The sequence below is a fragment of the Centruroides vittatus genome, unplaced genomic scaffold (genome assembly GCF_030686945.1).
Source record: "Centruroides vittatus isolate TY-2023 unplaced genomic scaffold, ASM3068694v2 contig_18, whole genome shotgun sequence".
In the NCBI taxonomy this organism is placed as follows: Eukaryota; Metazoa; Arthropoda; class Arachnida; order Scorpiones; family Buthidae; genus Centruroides; species Centruroides vittatus.
The window spans coordinates 7,295,899-7,318,976 of record NW_027121101.1 but is presented as its reverse complement, the minus strand read 5'-3'; the positions used below and the strand labels follow the sequence as shown (position 1 = coordinate 7,318,976).

The 23,078-nt window shown below is 27.8% G+C and overlaps 1 protein-coding gene across 5 annotated transcripts in view; it reads left to right on the top strand.

Annotated features, from left to right (window-relative positions):
• LOC136969651 (protein trachealess-like) overlaps positions 1–23,078 on the top strand; it is a 141,409-nt gene that overhangs the window by 5,538 nt on the left and 112,793 nt on the right. For 3 of the 5 annotated variants that reach the window (XM_067263932.1, XM_067263931.1, XM_067263928.1), the window contains exon 2: positions 14,971–15,175. In XM_067263932.1, the coding sequence (XP_067120033.1) occupies positions 15,099–15,175 (77 nt within the window). In that variant the 5' untranslated portion in view covers positions 14,971–15,098. The other 2 variants (XM_067263929.1, XM_067263930.1) reach the window with 2 other exon arrangements.

Genomic DNA, 23,078 nt, shown 5'->3' with positions numbered 1-23,078 from the left:
AAGCGAGATTTTGCCAACGATTCCATTTATGAATTCGCATCGGAATAAACGATAATTCATTTTCTATGTTAAGTTTCCTTAAGTCAACGTTAATAAATATAATTTAAAACGATATATTATGAATTCGATAAGAAATGAGATACATTTAATATTAAAAAATCAAAAATATCGACGTTCGTATTTTTCTTTTATATTAATTTGTTTTGTTAGCCAGAAATTTTGTAATTTTCAACTGTAAACTGTTTACTGTTGAGAAATCAATTACAGTTTACTCTTTTAATTTTTAATGGTCAGCTCTGAAGTAGTATAAGAATGTAGCTTTTCATCTCTCCGACTCTTATACAGTAGAGCTATAAAAATATGATATTCTCCATTTAAACTACTTCAAAAGTCTATACTTATATCAAAAAGGTTTCTGTAGATGTAATTGTTATGAAAGAGACAAACAGTACAAAGAATATAAAGCATTTTCTAACAGTAAAGGGAATGAATTGCGATATTAATATATAATTTATTATTTTTAAGAAAAAAATAGATAAATTAATCAATATTTATTTAGAATTGCATACATTTTTTATTATTACACAGCATGTATTGCAGTTCTTAATTTGTTTAAAACAGTACACTATCCATAATATAACTTACCTCTGTACTCTAATAAACTACACTATTTATAATAAAAATTTATTTTGTAAAATATTGTAAAAACAAGAATAAAGTATTTTATATTTTAATGAAATTAGTTTTATCCAATTATTTTGAATATTTTCTTTATGAAGCTTATAATATACGGAATGACTTATCGTGCTTATCGTTTTGGGAAAGGTTCCAATTATACATTTATTATAGATGATAGATTTTTATCATTAAACAATGCTGATAACTAAACTATATGAAAAAGATCATCGAAAACTAAAACGTACTTATTTTTATTTCATTTTTAAATTATAAAACACCGAATTTACAGTTAGATTCGTGATCAAATACTGTTTCAACTCTCCTACGTTGCACTTTTTTTTATATTCTATAAGATATATTATACAATACACGATGCATTCATCCGTAATTTTCCTCTCTATCTTCAAATAATGTCCTCTTTAAACCTGTATAGAAATAGAAATGTATTTATATAAATCCCATATTAGTAGCGAAGTGTTTGAGCTATTGTTTATACAAAAGATATTTTTCTTCTTATTAAATGAAAATACATAAATATATTTGAAATAGGCTACACTTTACCCTTAGGAAAATTCAAGTTTGCTTTATAAATCGTAGGTAAAGAACAATAAGCGGCTAAGTGTGAAACCGTAATTTTCAGAAATTACACCAACCAAAATAGCAAATTTTTGGTGGGCAATTTTAATTTAATCGTTTGGAATTTTACATATCTGCTTATGGTTCCAAATAGAACGTGTTGAATATAATAAGAACACTCTATTATTGAAAAACTGCAAAAATTAGAGTTAGCCGCTTACGGTTCTATATCTTTACAAGGCGATGTCCAATAAACAAAATAAGCCACCTCTAGTACCTTTATACATTAAATAAGTCACTCGCAATATCCTTACACAGCTTAAACATACAGATATTAAATCGGAAGATAATATTTAAAATATAAATATTAGAAATTTACATCGGAAAGAAGAGAAAATTGCTAAAAGATCGAATAGAAGATAGCTGAAATTTATTTAGCAATAAATCATAATACTGATACCTTCATATACGATTATAATTGTAGTCATAAATCGTATAATTTATTATTGTAATTATTATAATACCTGAATATTTCGTAATTACTTTATCTATAACTTATATATTATAACGTGCAATACTTGCGAAAGAATAGTAGACTGCAAGTAAACAATTTTTTACACGAAATTAAATCAACACTTCATTAATACTAATATACTGTGCCTAATGACTCCTATATATTGATATATAGGCGTCTTTAATATCATTTTTAACACAATAATAATAGAGATAATTAAAATTTATTTTATAAATTGAGTAGTTTATTTCAAGATATTTATTATAATTTTGTTAACGTAAACGTTTTATTTAAGGAGTTTTGCTTATTGATAACTTATATTAAGAGTTTAACAGAGCCGAGCTATAAATGTTAATTAAACTCTAGTGTATATTTCTTTATTCCAATTAAAATGTAGAAATTATCTTCGTCTATCGACGAGATTGAAATTTCACGTTAGAGAAATGATTATTCGGAGCTATTGACATTTAAGTAAACGAATCTTGAGTAATGCTATCAATTTTGTAAGACATTTGACATAGGGACAAGTGATCTGTCATAGTTGTAGGCTCTTGTAGACAGATCCCTATGTGACAATGTACTCAAGATTGATCACCTTAATCGCGGTATTGTAAATGACCGCTTAATTTCTTGTAGACTACATTTAAATATGCATTATAATCTATATCTCATGATATAAATATCTTATGAATAATCTTAATTATATAAAAAAAACACTTATTTATATTAAAATTATAGTTAATTTGCATTTTTTTGAAGAGATAAATGGGAAGAATACTTTTGATTGATAGCGAGTAGTAAATTTATTTTGACAAATGTTGTTCATTTTTAATTTAAGAAAGGACGATGGCGATTAGCTGTAGAGATAAGGAGAAGGAAATATTTGAAACCAAATTTGGGATTGTTTTGAAATCTAAATCGGGCATCATCCATAATGTTGAATTTGATTAAAACCACGTAGAAAATTAACTTAGAGGACATGGTGATATTTCACCTCATGCCCAAAGGCTTAATTTTTTAATTAATTCCGAGCTTGATGACTGCTTTCGTGTTTATATTCTGAGCAGATTTGATGTAATCAACAAATTAAAGAAAAAGCCGAGATAATTTAATAATGATTTATCTTCACTTCTTACCATTCGACATATCGCTGTCAAAATGTGCAGAATGCCAAGTTTACAATGATCGAAGCTTTAAACGTATCTATTGCCACGTCCATTTGATTTAATTGAATCACTTCACCTGTTGAAGGATCGAGACATTCGCAGGTGCCTTTTTTATAACTTGTTACGATAATTTAATTTAATTAAGTAATAAAATAAAAGGAATTTTCCTATGTTTTCGAAGAAAATGGCCTCATTAGACACGACGGTGTTATAATGGTCTAACTTATTTCCCCACAAATCTAAATTGTTTGAGAAACTTTCCTCTCCTCTCTATCATAAATTTGGCTCAACTTCATTATACTTATCGGCTATTCTTAAGGTAAAAAGACCTCCGTTTTCATCGATAAATTCCGAAAACGTAATCAATTCGTAACAAGAGAATATTTCACAATTTACTCGAGAATTTTTATTCATTTATAATAAATCTTGTAATATAAATCGTAATAAATAAATTATTAATCTAGAATTTTGAAATAAAAAATGGAATTTATAATGTTTAATTAACTTCAGTCTATATGAATCCCAGGAAAATTGTTTTCGGATGTCATCCGCGCCTAATTTTAACATATTCGATTTTATTTTCTTATTTTTATACCTACGTCTTTCCTACATTAAGTTCTATATTTTATTTATAACTTCGACTGATACAGTTTTGACCCTTGAATTATTTTAGATTTTATAAAGCAGATATGTCAGGTAGATGACAGGTGAGATAAAGATGCAGAAGCTTTTTTTATATATAAAAAGAAGGGTAAGAAATTTGCATAAAGTTTATTAAATCTTAAACAGATTTGATTCTGGATGTTCATTAATCATATAAAGCACTTTTTTTTTAAGAAAGGTTATCGAAGAACGATTTTGTTAGTATTAACTAACCTAAAAGTCTGTCACTCATGAATGAACAAGAGAAATTTTCTCACGCTTTCAATGCTTAAGGCCTATTATTATTGCCATCGGTTTTCCTCTTAGCCTTATTGTCAGTTCATGTGACTATATTGATAGAACAAATCTTGAAATTAAGCGTAAAAAAAGACCGCAATTAATATAATATGACTTTTATTTTGTAAACAAATCAGAAAAACAATAGTGTATTTTTCCTTAATTAATATTTATAAACAACGTATCACGAAAACATTTTACATTAGTAATTTGAAATTTATAAACGGAACGGCAAATATTATTTTTATTTATTTTATAAATATTCAAGCGAATAAAACTAAAATGTATTTATGTAAATAAAATACTCATAATGTCGTAAATCAGAATAAGACAAGGCTATATTTTATAAGAATGAAATAAATTAAAGATACTATTTTATTTTTATTTTTTATATATATAATTAAAATAAATCTTTGTACATTTCATTCATTTTAATAGATTTAATTTTTTATCATGGTAATTTTTCTTGATTTATAGATAATTAATAATCTAATTATTTAAAATCGAAATTAAGTAAAGTTAACAGACACACTTAGATAGATAAAAAAAGAGATTGTGATGATTATTATTAATATAATTTATGAGATATAATTTCGTTACACATCTCCAATTTTAACACTATTGTACACTAGACCCTAAAGCAATATATTCTAAAATATCCCATTTTTGCCCTCTACTAAGTGGGCAAGCTTCTGATAAAATACTGAAATCTCATTAATTTTTAGGAAGGAAAAACCGCAAAATTCCAAAGAAAATTTCAAACTGGTTTCAAGACCCTATAACCCTTGATTAAGGGTTCATTATTATAATGCTCTTTAACTATCAGGCGAATACTTTAGAGAAAAAAAGCGATCATTCAGCCGAACAGTCTCAACTGCTATCATTAATTATGCTTTGTATAATTAGGTTAATACAGTCTGGTTTTAGAAGAAATTACTGTACATTTAAAAATTAGAAAGGCTGCTGTATGAAATATGGATACTGTTTATGTATAATTTGATAAGACTTACTTCTATTAATCATTTTCAAAATATTAAAATATAGACAGATTAATCAGCATTTCTTTTTTAATCCTTTCTATCATATTATTAAGTTGTTTATGTAAAAAGTTTCTCATTAGAAACATATTTATCTTAGTGAAAGTGAAGTTCTTTTATCGATTTGTTTCGACTTTTAATAAGAATATAAAAAATTTAGACTTTACAACATCGCAATTAATTCATTAAAATAAGGATAAACAAGAGTGAAACATGATTAAACGATCATAACCTACTTTATAGAATTAATTACATTTTTTTCTAATGAGCAAATTATTTAAAAATAATTTATAAAAATTAATTTATTATTACAGTTTAAACTGTAATAATTTAATTAAAAAAAAAGAATTAAATCATTTTTATGGAAAAATCACTGGACCAGATTGCTATATTTGGTGTCCTTGAACTATCTGAGGTCATTTGAAAGTTCTAGTCTAAAAATTCTCTTTGAACCTAAAAGAGCAGGGAAGTTAACGTTTAGCCTTAGGTTTCGACCTTAATGAATTCCGATATCCTGCTGAAAATGGGAAAATTATTATTGTTGATTTGCATGAATTGACAAATCACTCTTTTGGACCGGCGTTAATTAGTAATAAATCTAGTTTTGATGCTAACTTACTTGGAAATCACCTTTTTCTTTTTATTCTTAATTATATCTAATTACAATTAGCTAATTTAGATAACGAATAAAGCAAACATTAGGGTATTTGAGACGAAATTTTATTCGTTGCGAAGATCATTCTATAAGATTGTAATTTCGAAATGAATTTCTTAAGTAATGAGAAATTCGTTAATAAATCAAAATATATAAAGAAAGAACTTTTGTAGTTATCGTAAATGTCTATATTATAATTAAGAAAAACAATATTGTAGAAAGGAATTAATTGTGTGAATGGAAAGGAGTGACAATCGTTTACATTAAAGATAATTTTAACATTTTTATGCGTATTTATATTCACTGCATAAAATCAAGCGTGCTCGGTATGTGGAATGTTGGATTAGCATTATGGGCTACTTGTGTCTCTTTTCACTGCCCGAGAAATTAACTGTCGCAGCTACTTGTCTTTTATGGATCCTCTGTTTGTCTTCCAGATCTACTTCGCTTTACATTTTCGACTATGGTATGCTGGTTAAAATGATGAAACAAATCACTAGAAACTTTTACAAATAACAATTGTATTTAAGCCATGGCTTCTCCTCTTAATCCTATAGCATAACTTAAATACCGTGTTAAAACCTTTGGTTAATGCTAACGATTTCAAAGATGGTCGTGTACAGACTCTATTAATTAATTGACATTTATAACAGCTTCACGCAAAGATGGTCTATAAGTCTGTCATTTAATCGGAATTTTACATCTTGTGTAATTCGAAATGAACTTTTCGTCTTTCTCTTAATAAAAGCTTTTATATCGTTTAATAAGTTGAATTTAATGACGTGTTTAAATGTAAATTTCTTAAAATTTTTCATTAGGCATTTTATACGATAATTTACATACAATAATTGTTGTTTTTCGAAAATAGACCAAGCGTTTTTTATTATTATTTTGCTATTAAAAAGATAATTTTAATTCACGATTCCTAGACAAGATAGAACTATAAATGAAATTAGGTCAAGTAACTGCTGAAGTGTGCCAGTATACTGCTCGGGGGAGAAAACCTCTGAAGCTACTTACTTTCATTGTGGGAATTAAGACGGACAGCTTCATTTGTAAAGCTTATTTAGTATATCAGACTTTTATGTAAGTCTGATATACTTAGGAACACACTTCAAGGTTGAGATAGTCACTATCTTTACAAGGGGTCAAATTAGATGGAGATTTTTGTGAATACTTTAAAGATTTATTCAGCAATTTTCTCTAATTATATTTGCCAAGATTTTTTCATCGTTATATATGAGGGGAATATTCAAGCATACGAAAAAATTAAAAGCTGGGTAGATTCTTAAAAAAATAATCGAGTTTGCTGAATAATTAAAGTCGTAAATTAAATTAATCGCATTCCATATAACATTGTAATAAAGAAGTTGACGAAAAAAGACAATTTGCATTATATGTAAATCTATAGGTTAATGAGTTACTATAAAACTTTTTCTTGTAAGTGACAAGGAAAGCTTCTATCAGCTTCGTCATGAAAGTTTTCATAAATACAAAAGGTGTTTAGATGTAGCTTAAAATATAGCTTTGAGGGAGAACAAAACATAAAGTAGAACTTTTGGAGTTTAAATAGATTGTTAACATTCATGTGGTCATCGTACTTTGTTGCAATATCTTTATAATATATTGCATTATCTATTAACGCTTTTAAAATATAAATTTGATTAACATTTATTTTATATTCATTTGAATTAAAATAGCAAAATTTTCTACAGATATTGTAATTTTTTTCGTTGTAATTTCGCATAGTCTCTATTTAACTGTTAAATACAACTGTTACAACAAGTGTTTGCACAGTATCATTTATGTTTATGTATTAATTTCACAAAATTAGCTGAATATAGTTACTTATATTTTGAATATTTTTATTTATTTTTAATCTTTTTGAAAATAAAGAAAATATCATTTTCCTTAGTTAAAGTTAAACATTATAACAGCAATTTTATGCCCAATTTGTGTTGTGGGTAAGAGTCCTTGAACAATTATCTAAGAAATAGATTTAATGATTGGTATTAATGGCAAAGTCCAAAACTTAGAAGTATGTTTCCTCGTTTAAAGAAAAAAAAAAGAAATGACGATCTATTGTGAAAAATGTGTTATTGTCTGTTGAACAGGCAACATTCCAAGACATCAAAAAAAAGGGGGAAACTTTAATAATTACTGTAACTGTCACGTCTCTTAGATATTTCTTCCATACTTCAACAGAATACTTATATCACCGTAGAGACTTAAGGATTTCTCAAGAAAGAATGGTTTTTCTTTCATTCTTGAATTGTCTGCTTATTCTTAACAAAAGAAACACACAACCTCTGAATATCAAAATACAGAAAAAAAGACGAATGGTATCCTATTTTGTTTACTATTATTTATGAGGAAAAATCCTCGATTTAAAATTCAAGTGAAATACTTTTGGAATTGAAGAAAATCTATTTGGTCACGTTTTTGAATAAAGAAAATGCAGAGCAACTGCCACTGCTTTTCTTTCATATTTTTATCACATTTTTGGATGTGGATTACCGATGTGTGTTCTGTATTAGCCAACAAAGAACAAATTTTGATTTGCAGAATTTATCTTGTATCGACAGACGGCTTTATGTTTTTTACAAGGCGGTATACAATTTAAATCATTTATTTTCTTGTATTTATAAACTTGTGGCTCCGATAAACCGTATTGCTATCTTTATCAATACTCTTCTTACGTCTAGAATTTGATAGAATTTGTAAAATTATAACTCTTGGATGAACTTATATTTCTTTTTTATTTATAGGAAATTGTATTTGCCGGTGTACATTCTCTTTACGTATGTTATTTTTAATTTAGAATTTAAAATATTTCAATTAAAAAGATCGGTGTAAAATAATTTTTTCTGTTCTTATTCATAATTTTACATTTCATAATGCTTTTAATTAACTTTTTAAAATGATTTTTCTGTGGTAAGTAAACCCAGAAAAGAACATGAAATCGAATATCTGTTTAGCACGTTACAAAAATTTTGAAGCTAACAACTAATTTTAATGTTCCATTATTAAAAAAAAAGAAAAGAGAAAAAATGAAGGGGGGGGGAAATAGTTATTGGAAGTGAATAACACGCTTATCAACTCGAAACCATTTGTTAAATCTTCCAAACAATAGCAACAAACGTTGTTCGCATAACAATTGGTGAAGACGGATTTGAAAGTTAGTTTTAACTTTATGTAGATTTATGTCAGTTATACTAGTCCACCAATCTAGCCATTCATCAGACATCGGCCAAAAATTTTTCGCTGAATATAAAAATAGTTCAGCACAAATTTTAATAAACATTTATTGTACAAATGAGAATATTTATTATTGCTATTCTTCATAAATAATAATTAGAATTTTTACAAAAAAAAAAAAAAAAAAAAAACGTTTTGAATATCAAGCAGAATGAATAGAACGTTTTAGAATTAATGGCTAATTTTTAAAATTATATTCGGTATTACTGTAAATTCGCTTCATCAGCATACTTATGTCAACAAGTCGAAAATAATATCTATTTACATACAGAAAATATTAAGGAATATTAAAGAAACGTGCTGCAAAAATTTCTCCATAAAATCCTTTTTTTTTCTTTGGATTTTACAAATTTTATAGAACTGTTTGTAATGCTAGAAATCGTTTGAAACTTTGGAAATGTTTGTCACAAAAGCACATAAAAAAGAAGCAAGGACATTTTTGCAGAATTTATTGCAGATGAAATGATTGTGTAATTGGCAATTAACTTTAAAATAACGAAAAAAGTTTCCACAAAATATTTCAGAACTAAAAATTTTGAGGAACATTATTAAATTAAAACATTTACCTCTTCTAAACGTTGATGTTTGACCAGTCAAAACAGCAACATTCCAACGGTTTCTTTCCTAGATCCTCTTATAAATTCCTAAAACGAAGGAAAAATTATATTATTATTCATTGATTTCTTTAATGTCATAATATTTCTAATGTATTTGGAACGGTTAAAAACATATTAAAAGATATTTCAAAAACTTGCCCGTGATTAACTGATATCAATTCGTTCGTGTGGACACAAATCTCGATAAAAACAAGTTCTAGTTCGTCAGAAAACAGGATAAGACTCTACGTTATCATATCATATAATTGAAATAATATGTCTCCACCTATTATAAACCGTAAATTATATTAAAATAAAATCTGACATCTTAAAATTAGTTGATACTATCTTCCAGCAAATTGAAGTGAATGTACAGTAGCTTCACTATTTCTGTTGCACTGAACTCGAGTTTAGTTCGACAGAATAGAAATAGCTTCATTTGAATAAGAAGTGTACTAAGATGCTATATGAAAAAAAAAAACAACTTATTTAGAATTATTAATAGACTTTCTGCGAGTGTAATTGAATTTATCACCTATGGCATTCCGATATCTTTCGCACCAGGTCTTGTTATCTTCATTAATTTTGATGTTATCATTAATATTCTGTCAATAAATGCATTTATTATATCTTGTATTCTGTATTCAGCCAGTTAATATATTTCTCTCGCCTATATTATTTTAAATGTAACGCTATATGTACGAATAAATTAATGATTCTGCGGCGCAACTTATTCGAGCAAAGATCATGGGCCACATCCGGCCTTTCAGAATATTTCAAGTGGCCCGACAGGCAAATCAAAAGACATTTATTTTCGTGTTAGAATCCTTCCTTCCTTTTTTTCTTTTGTTCCTTGGTCATGTTGTTCCTCCTCCTTTAACAACGCTCTTGGTACTTAAAGCAGAATTGTGACCACCAGTATCACTGTATGATAATAATAATAATAATAATAAAACAGGAAATGAAAGAAAAGTGAGATAAAGAAAAGAAAGATTATCAGTCAGCATATAATAAAAGTTTACAAAAATTACTTTTTTACATCCTTTTCATTATGTAAATTTTCACCAGTCCACCCAATATAATGATTGATCTGCGTCATCGTCTACTTTTTACAGACTCCCCAATGCTGTAGCGAATCCTGTCCAACAAAACAAATTCTAAAACCAGTTTGAAATTTCCAATTATATTATTGGTTAGTTGACTTTTATTCTAAATAACAATATATTTAAAATTTTCATTTAAAAAAAAAATGGCAGTTTATTTCTAGAAATATCAAAAATTTAATCATTTTTCATTGTCTATTATTTTATAATAACATACTAAAATTAAAGTATATTTTTAAAAAAAATCTTTTTTTTTCTCAATATTAAATTCGTTTTAGAATTATGATTTTATCGGCAAATTTGAATTAATTTCCGTGGTAAAAATATGAGAAATTAATCCCCATTTGTGAAACTTACAGAATGATAGATATATAAAAGGTTAACAAAAGTTAGAGAGAGAGAAAGAAAAAAATTCAATTAAAACATTAGGTATAACTCTATATATTTCGATATTAAAGAGTGCAATTGTATACTTTTATACATTTCTTAAGAAAGGTCTATCGCTGGCCACAGACTTTGCAGTCTTCGCCATCCTGTCGTTCAACCATTACATTCCTGGTACTGTATCTCGGTTTTATGGCTGTTTGATGTACTGAGTGTTGGTAGACGGATATCTGAAGCATCCCAACGCCAAATTGTTGCTCCTTTTTCCTACTCTCCCCCCACGTCCCCCCTCCAACATTGACAGAATGTTCTATTGAAGAAATGGGATTTCTTTGCTCGTTGCGAATTGAAGAAATACTTTGATATGCAAGAATAAAAAAATTTTTAAATTCTGTTAAAAGTTCAAATACCCAGATTCTGATTTTGAAAATGGAATCATAAATTAATTTATAAATTTTTTTTTTTTTTTTTTTCATTTGACACTCACGTAAGGAAGAAATCATTTCAGAATATTTTCCTGTATAAATTTCTATTGCGGTTTTTCTATTTGGGAATGTAGGTATTATTGTTACTACTTTTTAAATTTTTAAGGAGAAATAATATCAATTTTAATTTGCTATTAAATTATGCATCAATTATTAAAAAATTAAGTATAAATATACTGATAAATCTATATAAAAAAAACAAAAATTTACTTGGATAAATATCGATTTTTATCCATTTTTAATCACGCTAGCTCTTACTGTTTACTTGGTTCCGAATCGCAGTCTAATATATCAGAGTTAGAGACATTGTCTATCTCTTTAGTTCCGGCCATTGCAAACCTATAGACAATATTGAATTCCTACTAAGAATCCATTTTTATCATAAGATGGGACTAGAAACGTAGATTTCACTTTCACGGGTGATCTTAAAAGGAAGCTGTATTGGGTATTCAGTTTTTCTCCTGTCCCATCTCGAGAGGCTCGTGATGTTGAATAATTCATCCTTGTAATATCGAAAACTACTCATTTCGTCTATTCGAATAGTGATTTTTTTTTTCTTTTTGTTTTTGTTTTTTAAATTTACGGATTTAATTCCAGTGAGAAGTGATGGGATTCCGATGCCGATTTCGAAAAACGGCGTATCGAGATTGTTTGAGTAATTCATCAAAATACGGATGCAGAACTCTTCATTTGTAAGGTAAGTCTTAAATAAACCATGGGATGTCTAGAGGAGGTCTGCAGGTGGCCTCCGAGGATGCCGGATTTAATCCGAGCCACCCGCAGTTTGTCTCACGGATCAGAAACATCGTGTCCAATACAGACGTCGCGCTTTATTCGTTTGATTGCCTAATCGAATCATCTCGGATGCAAATGGAATTAGAGAATCGCATCTAAGCGCAATTAGTATTTATTACAGAACTGATTTCTTCCCACTTTTACATTTTTTTTTCCTCTAGAAAAAAATTAGAATTTTTGCAAAAATCACTTTCTTACTTCATTCCGACTGGTGCAGTACGTGTTTCTGAGGGGAAAAAATTGAATTTGTTTTTTTAAAATGATACTTTTTTTACCATTTTCTAATTTCGACTAATAATGATCTTCGTAGTTTCATTTGCGCTGTATATAATTTATTAAGTTCTATAGCCTATGTATAAATTATTAGAAAATCATGTAGAACCTCAAGAAAAAAAAATTCATTTCGAGCAGAACGTATTAATTCTAATTAAATCAATTTTTTAGATCAATTTTACTTCATCCTATATATAAAAAACACATTATAATCCTATTCTAATTACAATTATTCAATAATTAATTATAATATCTTGTTAACTACTTTTTTTGTATTGTAATGATTAGCTTTGTGATGACTAAAGCTTTGCTCAGCCAAGACAATATTAGAACTATAGAACTGTTAAGTCAAAGCTGTATAATCTCTACTTTTTATTAAAAAAATTAATAATTTTTAACTATATATTTTTTTAAAACTTTAGAATATTCATAGGCCTGTTGTTGTTCCATTACTATTATAACAATAAGCCAACATTCTACATGCTTGTAGAGGCTAATAAACTAAATATAACAAAAGTCATAGTTCCTAAAGGCCTTGACCGTTCATTTTTCGAATAATTCAATAAAAGCCAAGTAAATAAGTTTAAAAAAAATTTAATATTTTTGTGACACTTATTTAATAAACATTGATTTTATCCTAATTGAGTAAGGAAAAGGCAAAACTCGTTTAAAACTTTTAACGATGTTCTTAATGCAATTTTATCTAATAAATATAAAATTTTTTCCTCCCTTTTCTCCTTTTTAAGAAACTTTGATTTATATCAAACTATAATTTAAAAAGTTTTATATGAATATAATATGCTAACCCTTAAGTTTTAATCCAATTTTAGTATTAAAAACCCCCTACAGTGCTAAAAAACCATCTAATTTAATAATCTAATAGTTGACATCATAACAATTAGAATAATTGCTTCTACCTTATAAATAAATGCTAAGTTTTGGGGATCTAATATAAGTGATAAATTATTTATTATAATGTTAAAATTCGATTAATATGTTTTACATCCCTCAAAATGCATTTTTTATATATATTAATAAGCAAGTCAACATCTATAAACAATTTTATGTTATTGAAAGATACAGGTATACCGAGATATAATAAAGAAAAACCGGTTGTGCTATCAGTAGATAGATGATGTCCAAGCTTGGTCATAAACTAGCATGGAAATCAAGACAGCTTAAGTTTTTTCTCTAACTTCTTTATCACATACAAACAGATCACTTCCTTTTTTGTGGCCTTGAATGTGGGAAATTCTGAGCCAAATTCTTGTTATTTGATATTCTTTAAGCGCATATTTTGCATAACAAATTTTATTTCTCCAACTGATTCTGTAATTTTCAACAAGAAATCTTTTCCTAATATAAGAATATTCTCGGTAAATCCTCAAAATTTATTCACTCGTTTCTTAAAGATTTCTGTTGTTGCCTGTTAACATTATTGATTGATTAATTAGAACGTAATGAATAATTAAGAGTTAGCCTAGAGAAAAATCTATTGCTTATTCTATAATTTTATTTTAGAAATATTTATATATTTTAAACATCATTCAGGAGTAAATATTCTGAAAGGACAACAGAATTTTACAGGCCTATATTTAGACTTGTATATATATTTTTTTATTATTAAAATCTAGCATTATAATTTAATTTAATTCTACTTTTAAAGTATAATTTGAATACTGCTTAATATAAATATATTAATTCTAATAATTAGCGTATAAAGAAAGGTTTTTTTTAAAAAAAATATATAAATAGTTTCGAACTTGTTAATGACGAATTCTTTTGATATATTATTTTTGAATTTTAATTCTTTAATTCGTAATTATAAATTAAAATCAGACTTTTTGTACAAGTTTCCGATAGAAACTAGTTTCAAATTTATTTATTAGTTAATTTTTATGATATTTATAGGCCGTGTGAGTGAATGTAGACTTAAAAACCGAAAGAAATTTAATTTTAGTCGTTTTAATTAACTGTTGTTAAAGTACATAATCTGATATAAAAACAGGCAATTATTTCTAGTTGTAGAGTAATTGTGTCTTCTACTTTCTTTTAAAAACGAAGTCTGTAGGTGGGTTTTTATAACGTTCTTAAAGTAACTTAAACGTTTTTTACCGAATTTGAAGTATTTTACACCAATCGTGAAAAATATTGACGTCACGATTATCCACGTGACTTTTCACACGCTTGCTAATTGGCTGTCACCGCAAGTTGTGTCCATCATCACATAACATAGAAACGCAACCAATGAAACAGTCGTTTCTTTGCTACAAAGAACAGCATAACTGCTTATTACGACAGTCGTAGCACCACCTATGGGGCGGGGCATGTTAATTATTACCTGTGCTCAGGTGAGCGTGGCAGAACCTCGAACAGGTATGGCAGGCTAACTGACTCTATCTATAGATCAATAAGAGTGAGAATAAGAGTGATCATTGGAGGATTTATAAATATTAATTAAATATAAAACTTATGATGTACAATTCTGAGTGATAACTTTTCTCTCGACAGTTCGGTGTAAAACGAGGGACAACGTGTTGATGCCAATATGCGGCCGACTGGTGAAATAAACGCCTCAGCTGCATGGAAACCTGGAGTATAGTGTGAATCCGCTGTCCCAATATTGGGACCCCGACAACATGCAACCCACAGATGGCTACAGGCCTTTACCCATGGATCTACACGTGACACCACAAGGCTATCATCCATATTACAGGTGAGTGGTGTAACCGGAGCTCTTCTCCGAATCTCTCTCTCTCTCTCTCTCTTCTCTTTTTTTTTTTTCGCTTTATTAAATCTTTCTTTAATGAATTAAATTATCTCTTTTAAGTAACTTTAAGTAAGAATTCTGATTTAGTGTTGAGTTGGGGTCAGAGGTCTCACACGATGGGTAATGCGGGGGAAATATTGGATGTTATTAACTATGGTGAAACGTCTGGGGTCAGTAGCCCCCTACATATCCTCCTAAACAGCATGGCGTCAAATAGATGGGCTGTCACTTAATAGAAAGTCGAATCGTCTGCTGAGTGCTAATAGAATTGACCTCTTAGAACTGTGATAAACGAAAAGTGCCCGCTAATTTGGCTTGTTTGATAAGCTTCAAATTAAATAAAACTTTATAATGTTATAAAATAATTTAAGCAAATCTCTTCTCTTAGATCTTACTTTAATAATTAAAAGTTTAAGTGTTATTTGCCCATTATAGTACTTATAAAATACACTAAAAATTAAAACTATCACATTTATCTATACCTCATAAGCCTAGAGTATATATATAGAATATAATAATTATATATTTAAAAATGCTTACATAAATTTAGCTAATGTTCGAGTCTCAAAACAATTCAGATCTAAAAGATTAATTTAATGTAGCCTATAATAAACTAAGATTTATGATAGGAATAAAGTCGCTTAGAGAATGGAAAATTCAAAAATCTAAATACTTATACTAGGCTGCTTTAATAAATTAAAAGCAATTAAAATGTAAAAAATGATCACGGAATGTGTTGTAATGGAATAGACCCATATCGAATGTTAGCAAGCTTTATTAGGCCTACAAAATTTTATAGTGCGTTATAGCACACTCTTTGTAAGCCTACTACTTCCCAGGCCTTTTAATTTTATTGTATTAGTCCTTATAAAATTGTATAAATTATATTTTAGGATTTAAAGAACTTCGAGTTAGACCCTTTTTTGATTTAGTTTCGGCTTTCCAAGTTCGTATTGCGTTACGCACTGTATTTCGAATCTTAATTTGGTCTAGAAAACAATAACCAGTTAGGAAGAACGTTACAGATTGTTATAGAGTAAGCAATAATAATAATATTCTAGGTTACTCTTCTAAATTCTCACGAGAATTCTCTTTAAATTTTCTACTCTAATATTAATGTCGATGTGCATGTTATGAATGTCACGTACATTCCAAATATAGTCAAATGACGTCAATGGTCACCTAAAATTTATTCCTGCTTCTGTTAATTTCAAGTAAATTTTTATTGTTTTTTTTAAATGTAAGGCCAAGTGGCATAATTAAGGTAAATGAGGTTTTGAAACAAAAATGTCAATCAGATTATTTAGTCGAAGTTTTTTCCTACAAATTCACATTTCTTATATCCTGGTTAGGTATTTCGTTGACAGCATAAGATATATTCGAGCTGTAAAAAAGTTACTGCTCTAAGTGAATCATTAAGTGTACTCCAGTTTTCATCAAGAGAACTTGAAAGATCTACAAAAATAATAGTTTCGAGTTCAATCTGTTTAATGTATCTGTCAATTCAGTATTTTTGATATATAATTGGCACAGTTTTTCCCAGATTTTTATTATATTTTTATGTTTTAAAATATTAAATAAATCTTCATGTTTCATATTTCTACGTAAAAACAACAGAAAATTTAATATCATTCGATTATGAAGCTATTACAAGAACTGTTTTATCTTTTCGCCTAGATCCAAACGCTATAAAAGAAAAGAAAAGTTCTTACTTTTGAAGCCGAAAATTCACTTTAACGTCTATATTCAATAAAAGTCTTTACTTCTTCACTTGCTGAAAAGAGGGAGAGAATAATTCTGGGCGTAACTTTGCCTGTCTTGGTTGTCTTTTGTGGTTCGTTTCATCCAGACGTAACCATTATTATTATTGGTGAAACGACAAGGTGCGTGTACTATGACATGTCAAGTCCTTCCTATGCGGTCTACAACTAAGACAGAATAATTAGGGTTTGTGAAAATTTCATGTTTCAACTCTACACAAATTTTCCTCTTGCGGAAATACTGTTTCAGAAGCATAACCTAATTTACAGAAAAAAATTATGAGCTCAGGCCTACTTCAAAAATTAGATATTCAAGAGGAGGACAGTTTTGTATAGGTTTGAACCGGATTTTGAATAACTTCACTCTCTCACCTGACACAGCTTACTTTAAATGTAAATCATATGTTTGAAATATGTTATTTTTGTAAACCGAAATCAACGGCAGGATTTTCTGTTTCGTTTCAAATTTCTAATTCTTAAATCATTTCATTTTAGAGTTTTCATGTGAAGAAAGATGCAAACAGATTCAAGCTTTCGTGATTTATAAAAAGATGCAATTAGCAATAAGAAAAAAGATTCAACCTTCTTTTGGTTGTGCAAATCTCATAAGTTTCATGTAAATTAAAATTGTTCTGATAGACTAAAAGACGGAAAACTGAACTTCTGTAGGCCTATATCCCATCTTTAAATGCAACATGAAATGTTCTAAAAAGCATATTTCTCACGATATTAAAAAGTTTATTAATGTAATTAAACAAATTCTAACTTCTATGTAACATATAAAAGTATTGGAAACCGAAATAATCTCACAGGATTTTAAAAATAAAAACTTTTACTCGCGTTTAAAAATGGAAATCTTCTACTGTTCTCGTAATAATCCATGCTCGTTAGTGGACAGTTCTTGATAGAGGATTTTATACAAAGGCCTACCTCGACAATAATTGGGTATAAACGGAGATCGTAATCCCTCACTAATTGTTGTGGTGCGATTCACCCTTTTTTATTAGGAAATTCGAGATATTTTTTTAAAGTGTGATAGGGGTTCTTATTTTAGATCTCATTTGACTTTTTGACGTGTTTTGAAGGCAGTTTTTAATTATGAGACAATTAAACGTTCATTCTAAGACAGGAAATCAAACTGTGGGTTGTATAATGTTATATAATCCACTTCGCTTCACATTGCAAATGATAAAAAGTTAAACACTGAATTGGTAAATGCAAATACTTTACATCTAAATAAAAAGAATAAAATAGAAATATAAGCAGGAAAGATAAAGTGAATTTGACTTCTGGTCATCTTGTTGAATTTCTCCAACAAGAAATTCAATTGACTTTCATGATATTGCATCAGAAATTAAGTTGATTAGCTTGATTTTGAGTTATTATCAAATGGAATTAAATCGATATGATCATTACATCATATCGATTTAATCTAGTTTTAGTTAAATTAACAAAATGGAAAATGAAAATTTCAATATTGAGAAATTCAGTATGGATTCATTAGGAAATGAGATTCCTTTTAAAAATTTCTATTTTTGCAATTAATCTATTTGTTATATATATTAAAATAAGTGGATCATTTATCGTCTTAGTTTAAATTAAATTAATAATCTTAGCCTTAATAGTCTTGCGGTTCGGATTTAGATAGAGTTTTAGAAGCCATTCATAATTAAAGAGTTTCCAATTTTCTTAAGTAGAGTAACATCATCAAAGAGAATTTTTAAGATTCGCAATTACAGAAGCTTTTCTATTTTATTGAAATATCAAAGGTTGTAGAATTTACCAGCAGAAGGTGAATAATTAAAACAATTTTTCTGTGTCCATTTACCATTTAATTGCTTTAATATTGAAAGTGACATTACTGAACGTAAATATAACTAATAATTAATGTTTATAAACGAATATATTAAGAAAAACTAATAAAATTGTAATAAAACAATCGTAGAAAGAGCTACCGTAATATTTTTACATATCTATAAACAAATTAACGACGTCAATAAACGAAATCAAAATTAATGGGCTAAGCAAAAGAGACACAAAAATTTTTGTCAAAAAAACTTTTGACGTGTATTCAAGTGCTTTCTCATAACTTGATCACCATGATTACTACGAATAAATAGCACCTTTATATACTACACATCATTATCAAATCGAGCATCTCTTCAGCATCGTGCAGATATGTAATTGTAGGTTATACAATATCCCTTAAGTGCACAATAGCCATGGTGGGTTCTCCACTTAGAGTCCCTAAGGCTGTTCCTTTTAAACCTGTCTGCCTTCTCTAGAAAAATCTTAAAATTTGAGAATAACTTAGATATAATTTACTATAAAAGAGGAAGGTTTAACCGCTCTACGCATTTTCTTTCTCTTTGTTTTTTCTTTTTTATTCTCGAAATTTTTACACGCGTTTGGACTTTGTAACGCTCACCGTATAATCTCCAAAAATGTTAAATTTAGCGAAGCAACGCACAACCAATCAATACTGTCATTGTGTCGCACACACCTATTTCAAGTCGCGAACGGTAGGTGGCATTAGTGGGCCCCCAGATAGAAAGAAATCACTGACCTTAAGCACCCAGACTTCTACCATAGACTAGTTAATGATGGTAAGAACTGTTCCATTATGATTTATAAACATTAATTAATTGCATGGTAATCAATAAATTAATTAAAAATTCTTTTAAATAGATCATTTTAACCATATTTATTATTATCAAATTTAGATTTTACTATTGGCATTCTAAATTTAATATCAGTCAATAAGCTGTATTTTATATATAACTGTTATTACTAAAAAATTTATTTAAAAAAAGAAAACTATAAAAGATGAATTTTAAACTATGAAAAACTAGGCATAAATAAATAAACGCTACTTAAGCCTACAAATTGAATTTTTAAAGTTTTCTAGTTAAATTTTTATAAAGGTCTTTCTAAATGTCTTTATTATTTTGTAGATTTTAAACTTTCTAAATTTCCACTTCTTTTATGTCTTTCATAAATTAAATTTTAATAGTTTATTACGAATTTGCCATCTATAAATTTACCATTTTGAATTTTGCATTCCCTCATATCCACGTTGTAATTTCTACTGTGTACGCTCAGTCAATTTCACGATAGAATATTAATTGTTTTCTATTATTTTTCACTCCATAAAAGTTTAAATGAGTGTTTTTAACCGACAATTATAAGTTGTTTATATATCTATTCGAAATAAAAATAAGTTTATGTAAAGTTTTATGCGTAGAAATAAAATGTAGGCCCTCGCATTTGAAACCTTAAAAAAAGTTTCGAGATAATTTCAAATTTAAATAAGATAAATGTAGAAATTCTCGAACTCAGCCAGTTCGGTTGAATAGTTGTTACCGTAGCCCATAGATTACGTCTAGATGTTGACATAGATCGGTCGACGTCATTCTTCTAGTAAATGTGTTGACTTTGTGGATCTCCTGACTGCTTCCACACCTTTAAATTGTGGTTAACACCGTTTAACAAATAAAGATTTTCTCCTTTATAATAGCACTTGACTGACTAGCATCAAACAGGATAAATAAATAGTCTTAAATCTCTTCATTCGTGAGTTACATTGCTTCTTTTATGTTTAAGACAGATTTATATACAGGCCTGTATAGTTTCAGAAATAAACTTGTCGTCAATAATTAACTATTTAATTCTATTTACTAATTGTTATTTAGATTTGTAAAAGTTAATTGTCTTGATTTTATATATTTTAAATTTTAATAAAAGTAATAATAATAATAACAAAAACTCTTTGCTGTTTCTATAAACTTATTTCTGCTATTTTTGAAATTTCTATAAGAATTTTAAAAAATAGCACAAAAAATTTTGTATTAAAATAATTAAATATAGGCTTAAAAGCATTTGTATTAATTGCAAACTGTGATTAAGATATATTTTCTTTTGTTACAAACCTAATTAAAGTTCTTATAATTTTGTATAGGCCTAAACAAGGTTCCCAAACTTAATTAAAAGCACATACTTATGTTAAAGCGCAGATAAATCTAAACTTTAAAATATAACATACAAAATAATGAAGTTAAACTGAATTATTTCTATTAAATTACAAAAACCTGGCACATCTTATAAGTCAAAAAATAGTTGTAAACAACCGTGGTAGGCTGTATACAGATCATTAGACACTTAACTCTTGTTTCGGAATACAGTAAACTTTGTTTGAACAATTTTAGATAGTTTATATATCCGATAGATTGAACCATGTTATAATTTTATTTTAGTTGGCAATTTTACAACCGTTGTTAAACAGAATGGAATCGAATGAAGACAAAATTGTGAAGAGAAGAGTAAATTCTCCACATTGAATTTTCATATAGCGAGATGATAACACACGAAACACCTTACATTCGCTATTATATTTCCATTCGTAACTGCAATTCCAAAGGCCTGACTCTCGAGCACAACTGAGAGTAACTACTTTACATGTTTATTAAGTTGTGTGTGAAATTAATAGAAGTTGAACTTGTTAAATGAATAAAATAGAGACACCCGAGATACTGGTTATCCGTAAATATAAGTTTTATATTACTTATGAAAAATAATTTAAGTACTCTTCAAATATAAGAATAATTTTATGTATATAATGTATATAGGCCTATATATATAAAGGTAGCAAAGCTTTACGAATGTAAATTCTCTAGAATTAATGAAGTTCGAATTTTACTAATTTTATGAATTTTAACATGGAAATTTTTTTTACTATTTTGGCTGATTAGGTATATTCCATTAATCACTACAAATAAATAAATAATCTTTCTATCTTATCAGAACAGGCCTAATAAAGAGTTTGAGACAGACAATCGTACTATATAGTTTTTGAGAATCGTTTATAAAATAGGCCTGTGTAAACTGATATTGTAGCATTTGGAAATTATAATAATAAATACGTTTATTTTAAATTGTTTTCTTTTTAAATAAGTCGTTAATTCGATGGAAATTTGTTACTTATCGTAAAGTTATAGAAAACGGTGACAAATTTCTCCACGTGAGAAGACACAGCCTATAAGAAAAAAAATGGGCTATATAAGTCGAATGATAACTACTGTTTTACTGTATTTGGTAAAAAAGTCAGTGGGAAACATCTGCTCGTTCTCAGATAACGCGTTATTTCCAGGAATGATAAAAATGTAACTAATCAAAATACAGTAATTAAAATTTTAGTCGTAAAATTTCCTTTTTCATATTAATTTTTAACATACGAAAAATTGTATATCCTTTTTCTAGTCAGTCATTATACAATATATACGTATGAAACTCTCATTTCTTCGTGGCTGTAAAGTAGCTTCGGAGAACTTTCAAGCTTTCGTTACGAATAACTAATAACTTAAATTGTAGTTAAGTATTAATCATTTTATAAAATTGAAATTTTATTTATGAAATATATTTCATTAATTTCAAATTATAAGTATTTAAAGTGTTATCGTCGATAATCAGGCCTCCGGAATTACAAGGATAATAGAAAATGTAACTTAAGTGTCGAACCGATATGCGTTTAGAATGGAAAAATCATTTAGATTTACATAAAATTTCATCTTATGTTTTGTAAATAGCTTTCTGGTTTGTTAAAAATAAGAAAATTTCAACTCGTTTTCAACTTTTACGTTAAAAATTTCTCTTAATTTTGCTGAAAATATATAGGCCTATATAAATTTATGTTATACAATGCATGTTTGTAGATCTGTGTGAAAAAGAAACAGGCCCAAAGCAAATTATAACTTATCGAAAGTCTAATAATCTTATAGTAAATAATCTTAGCCACGAATTTTTCTTTCGAGAATTCTTCAAATAATTATCTAATTGCAACTGTGAGAGACTAACAATTGGATCTAAATGTAAGATAAAGTTTTAGAATCGGACTCAGTAGGGTTTAAGTATTAAAAACTTCAGTATTAATATCTTGAATTTCCACGATTGTGAGAAAAGCTGTTTCGTTTCATTTCAATTTAATTTATGAGGGTTGGTATACTAAAACTTTGTGAAAAAATTGAACAGTATAGAGTCATTCATTTTGTTAAGTATAGGAAAAGATTATAAATTTTACTTTAAGGAAACGTTGA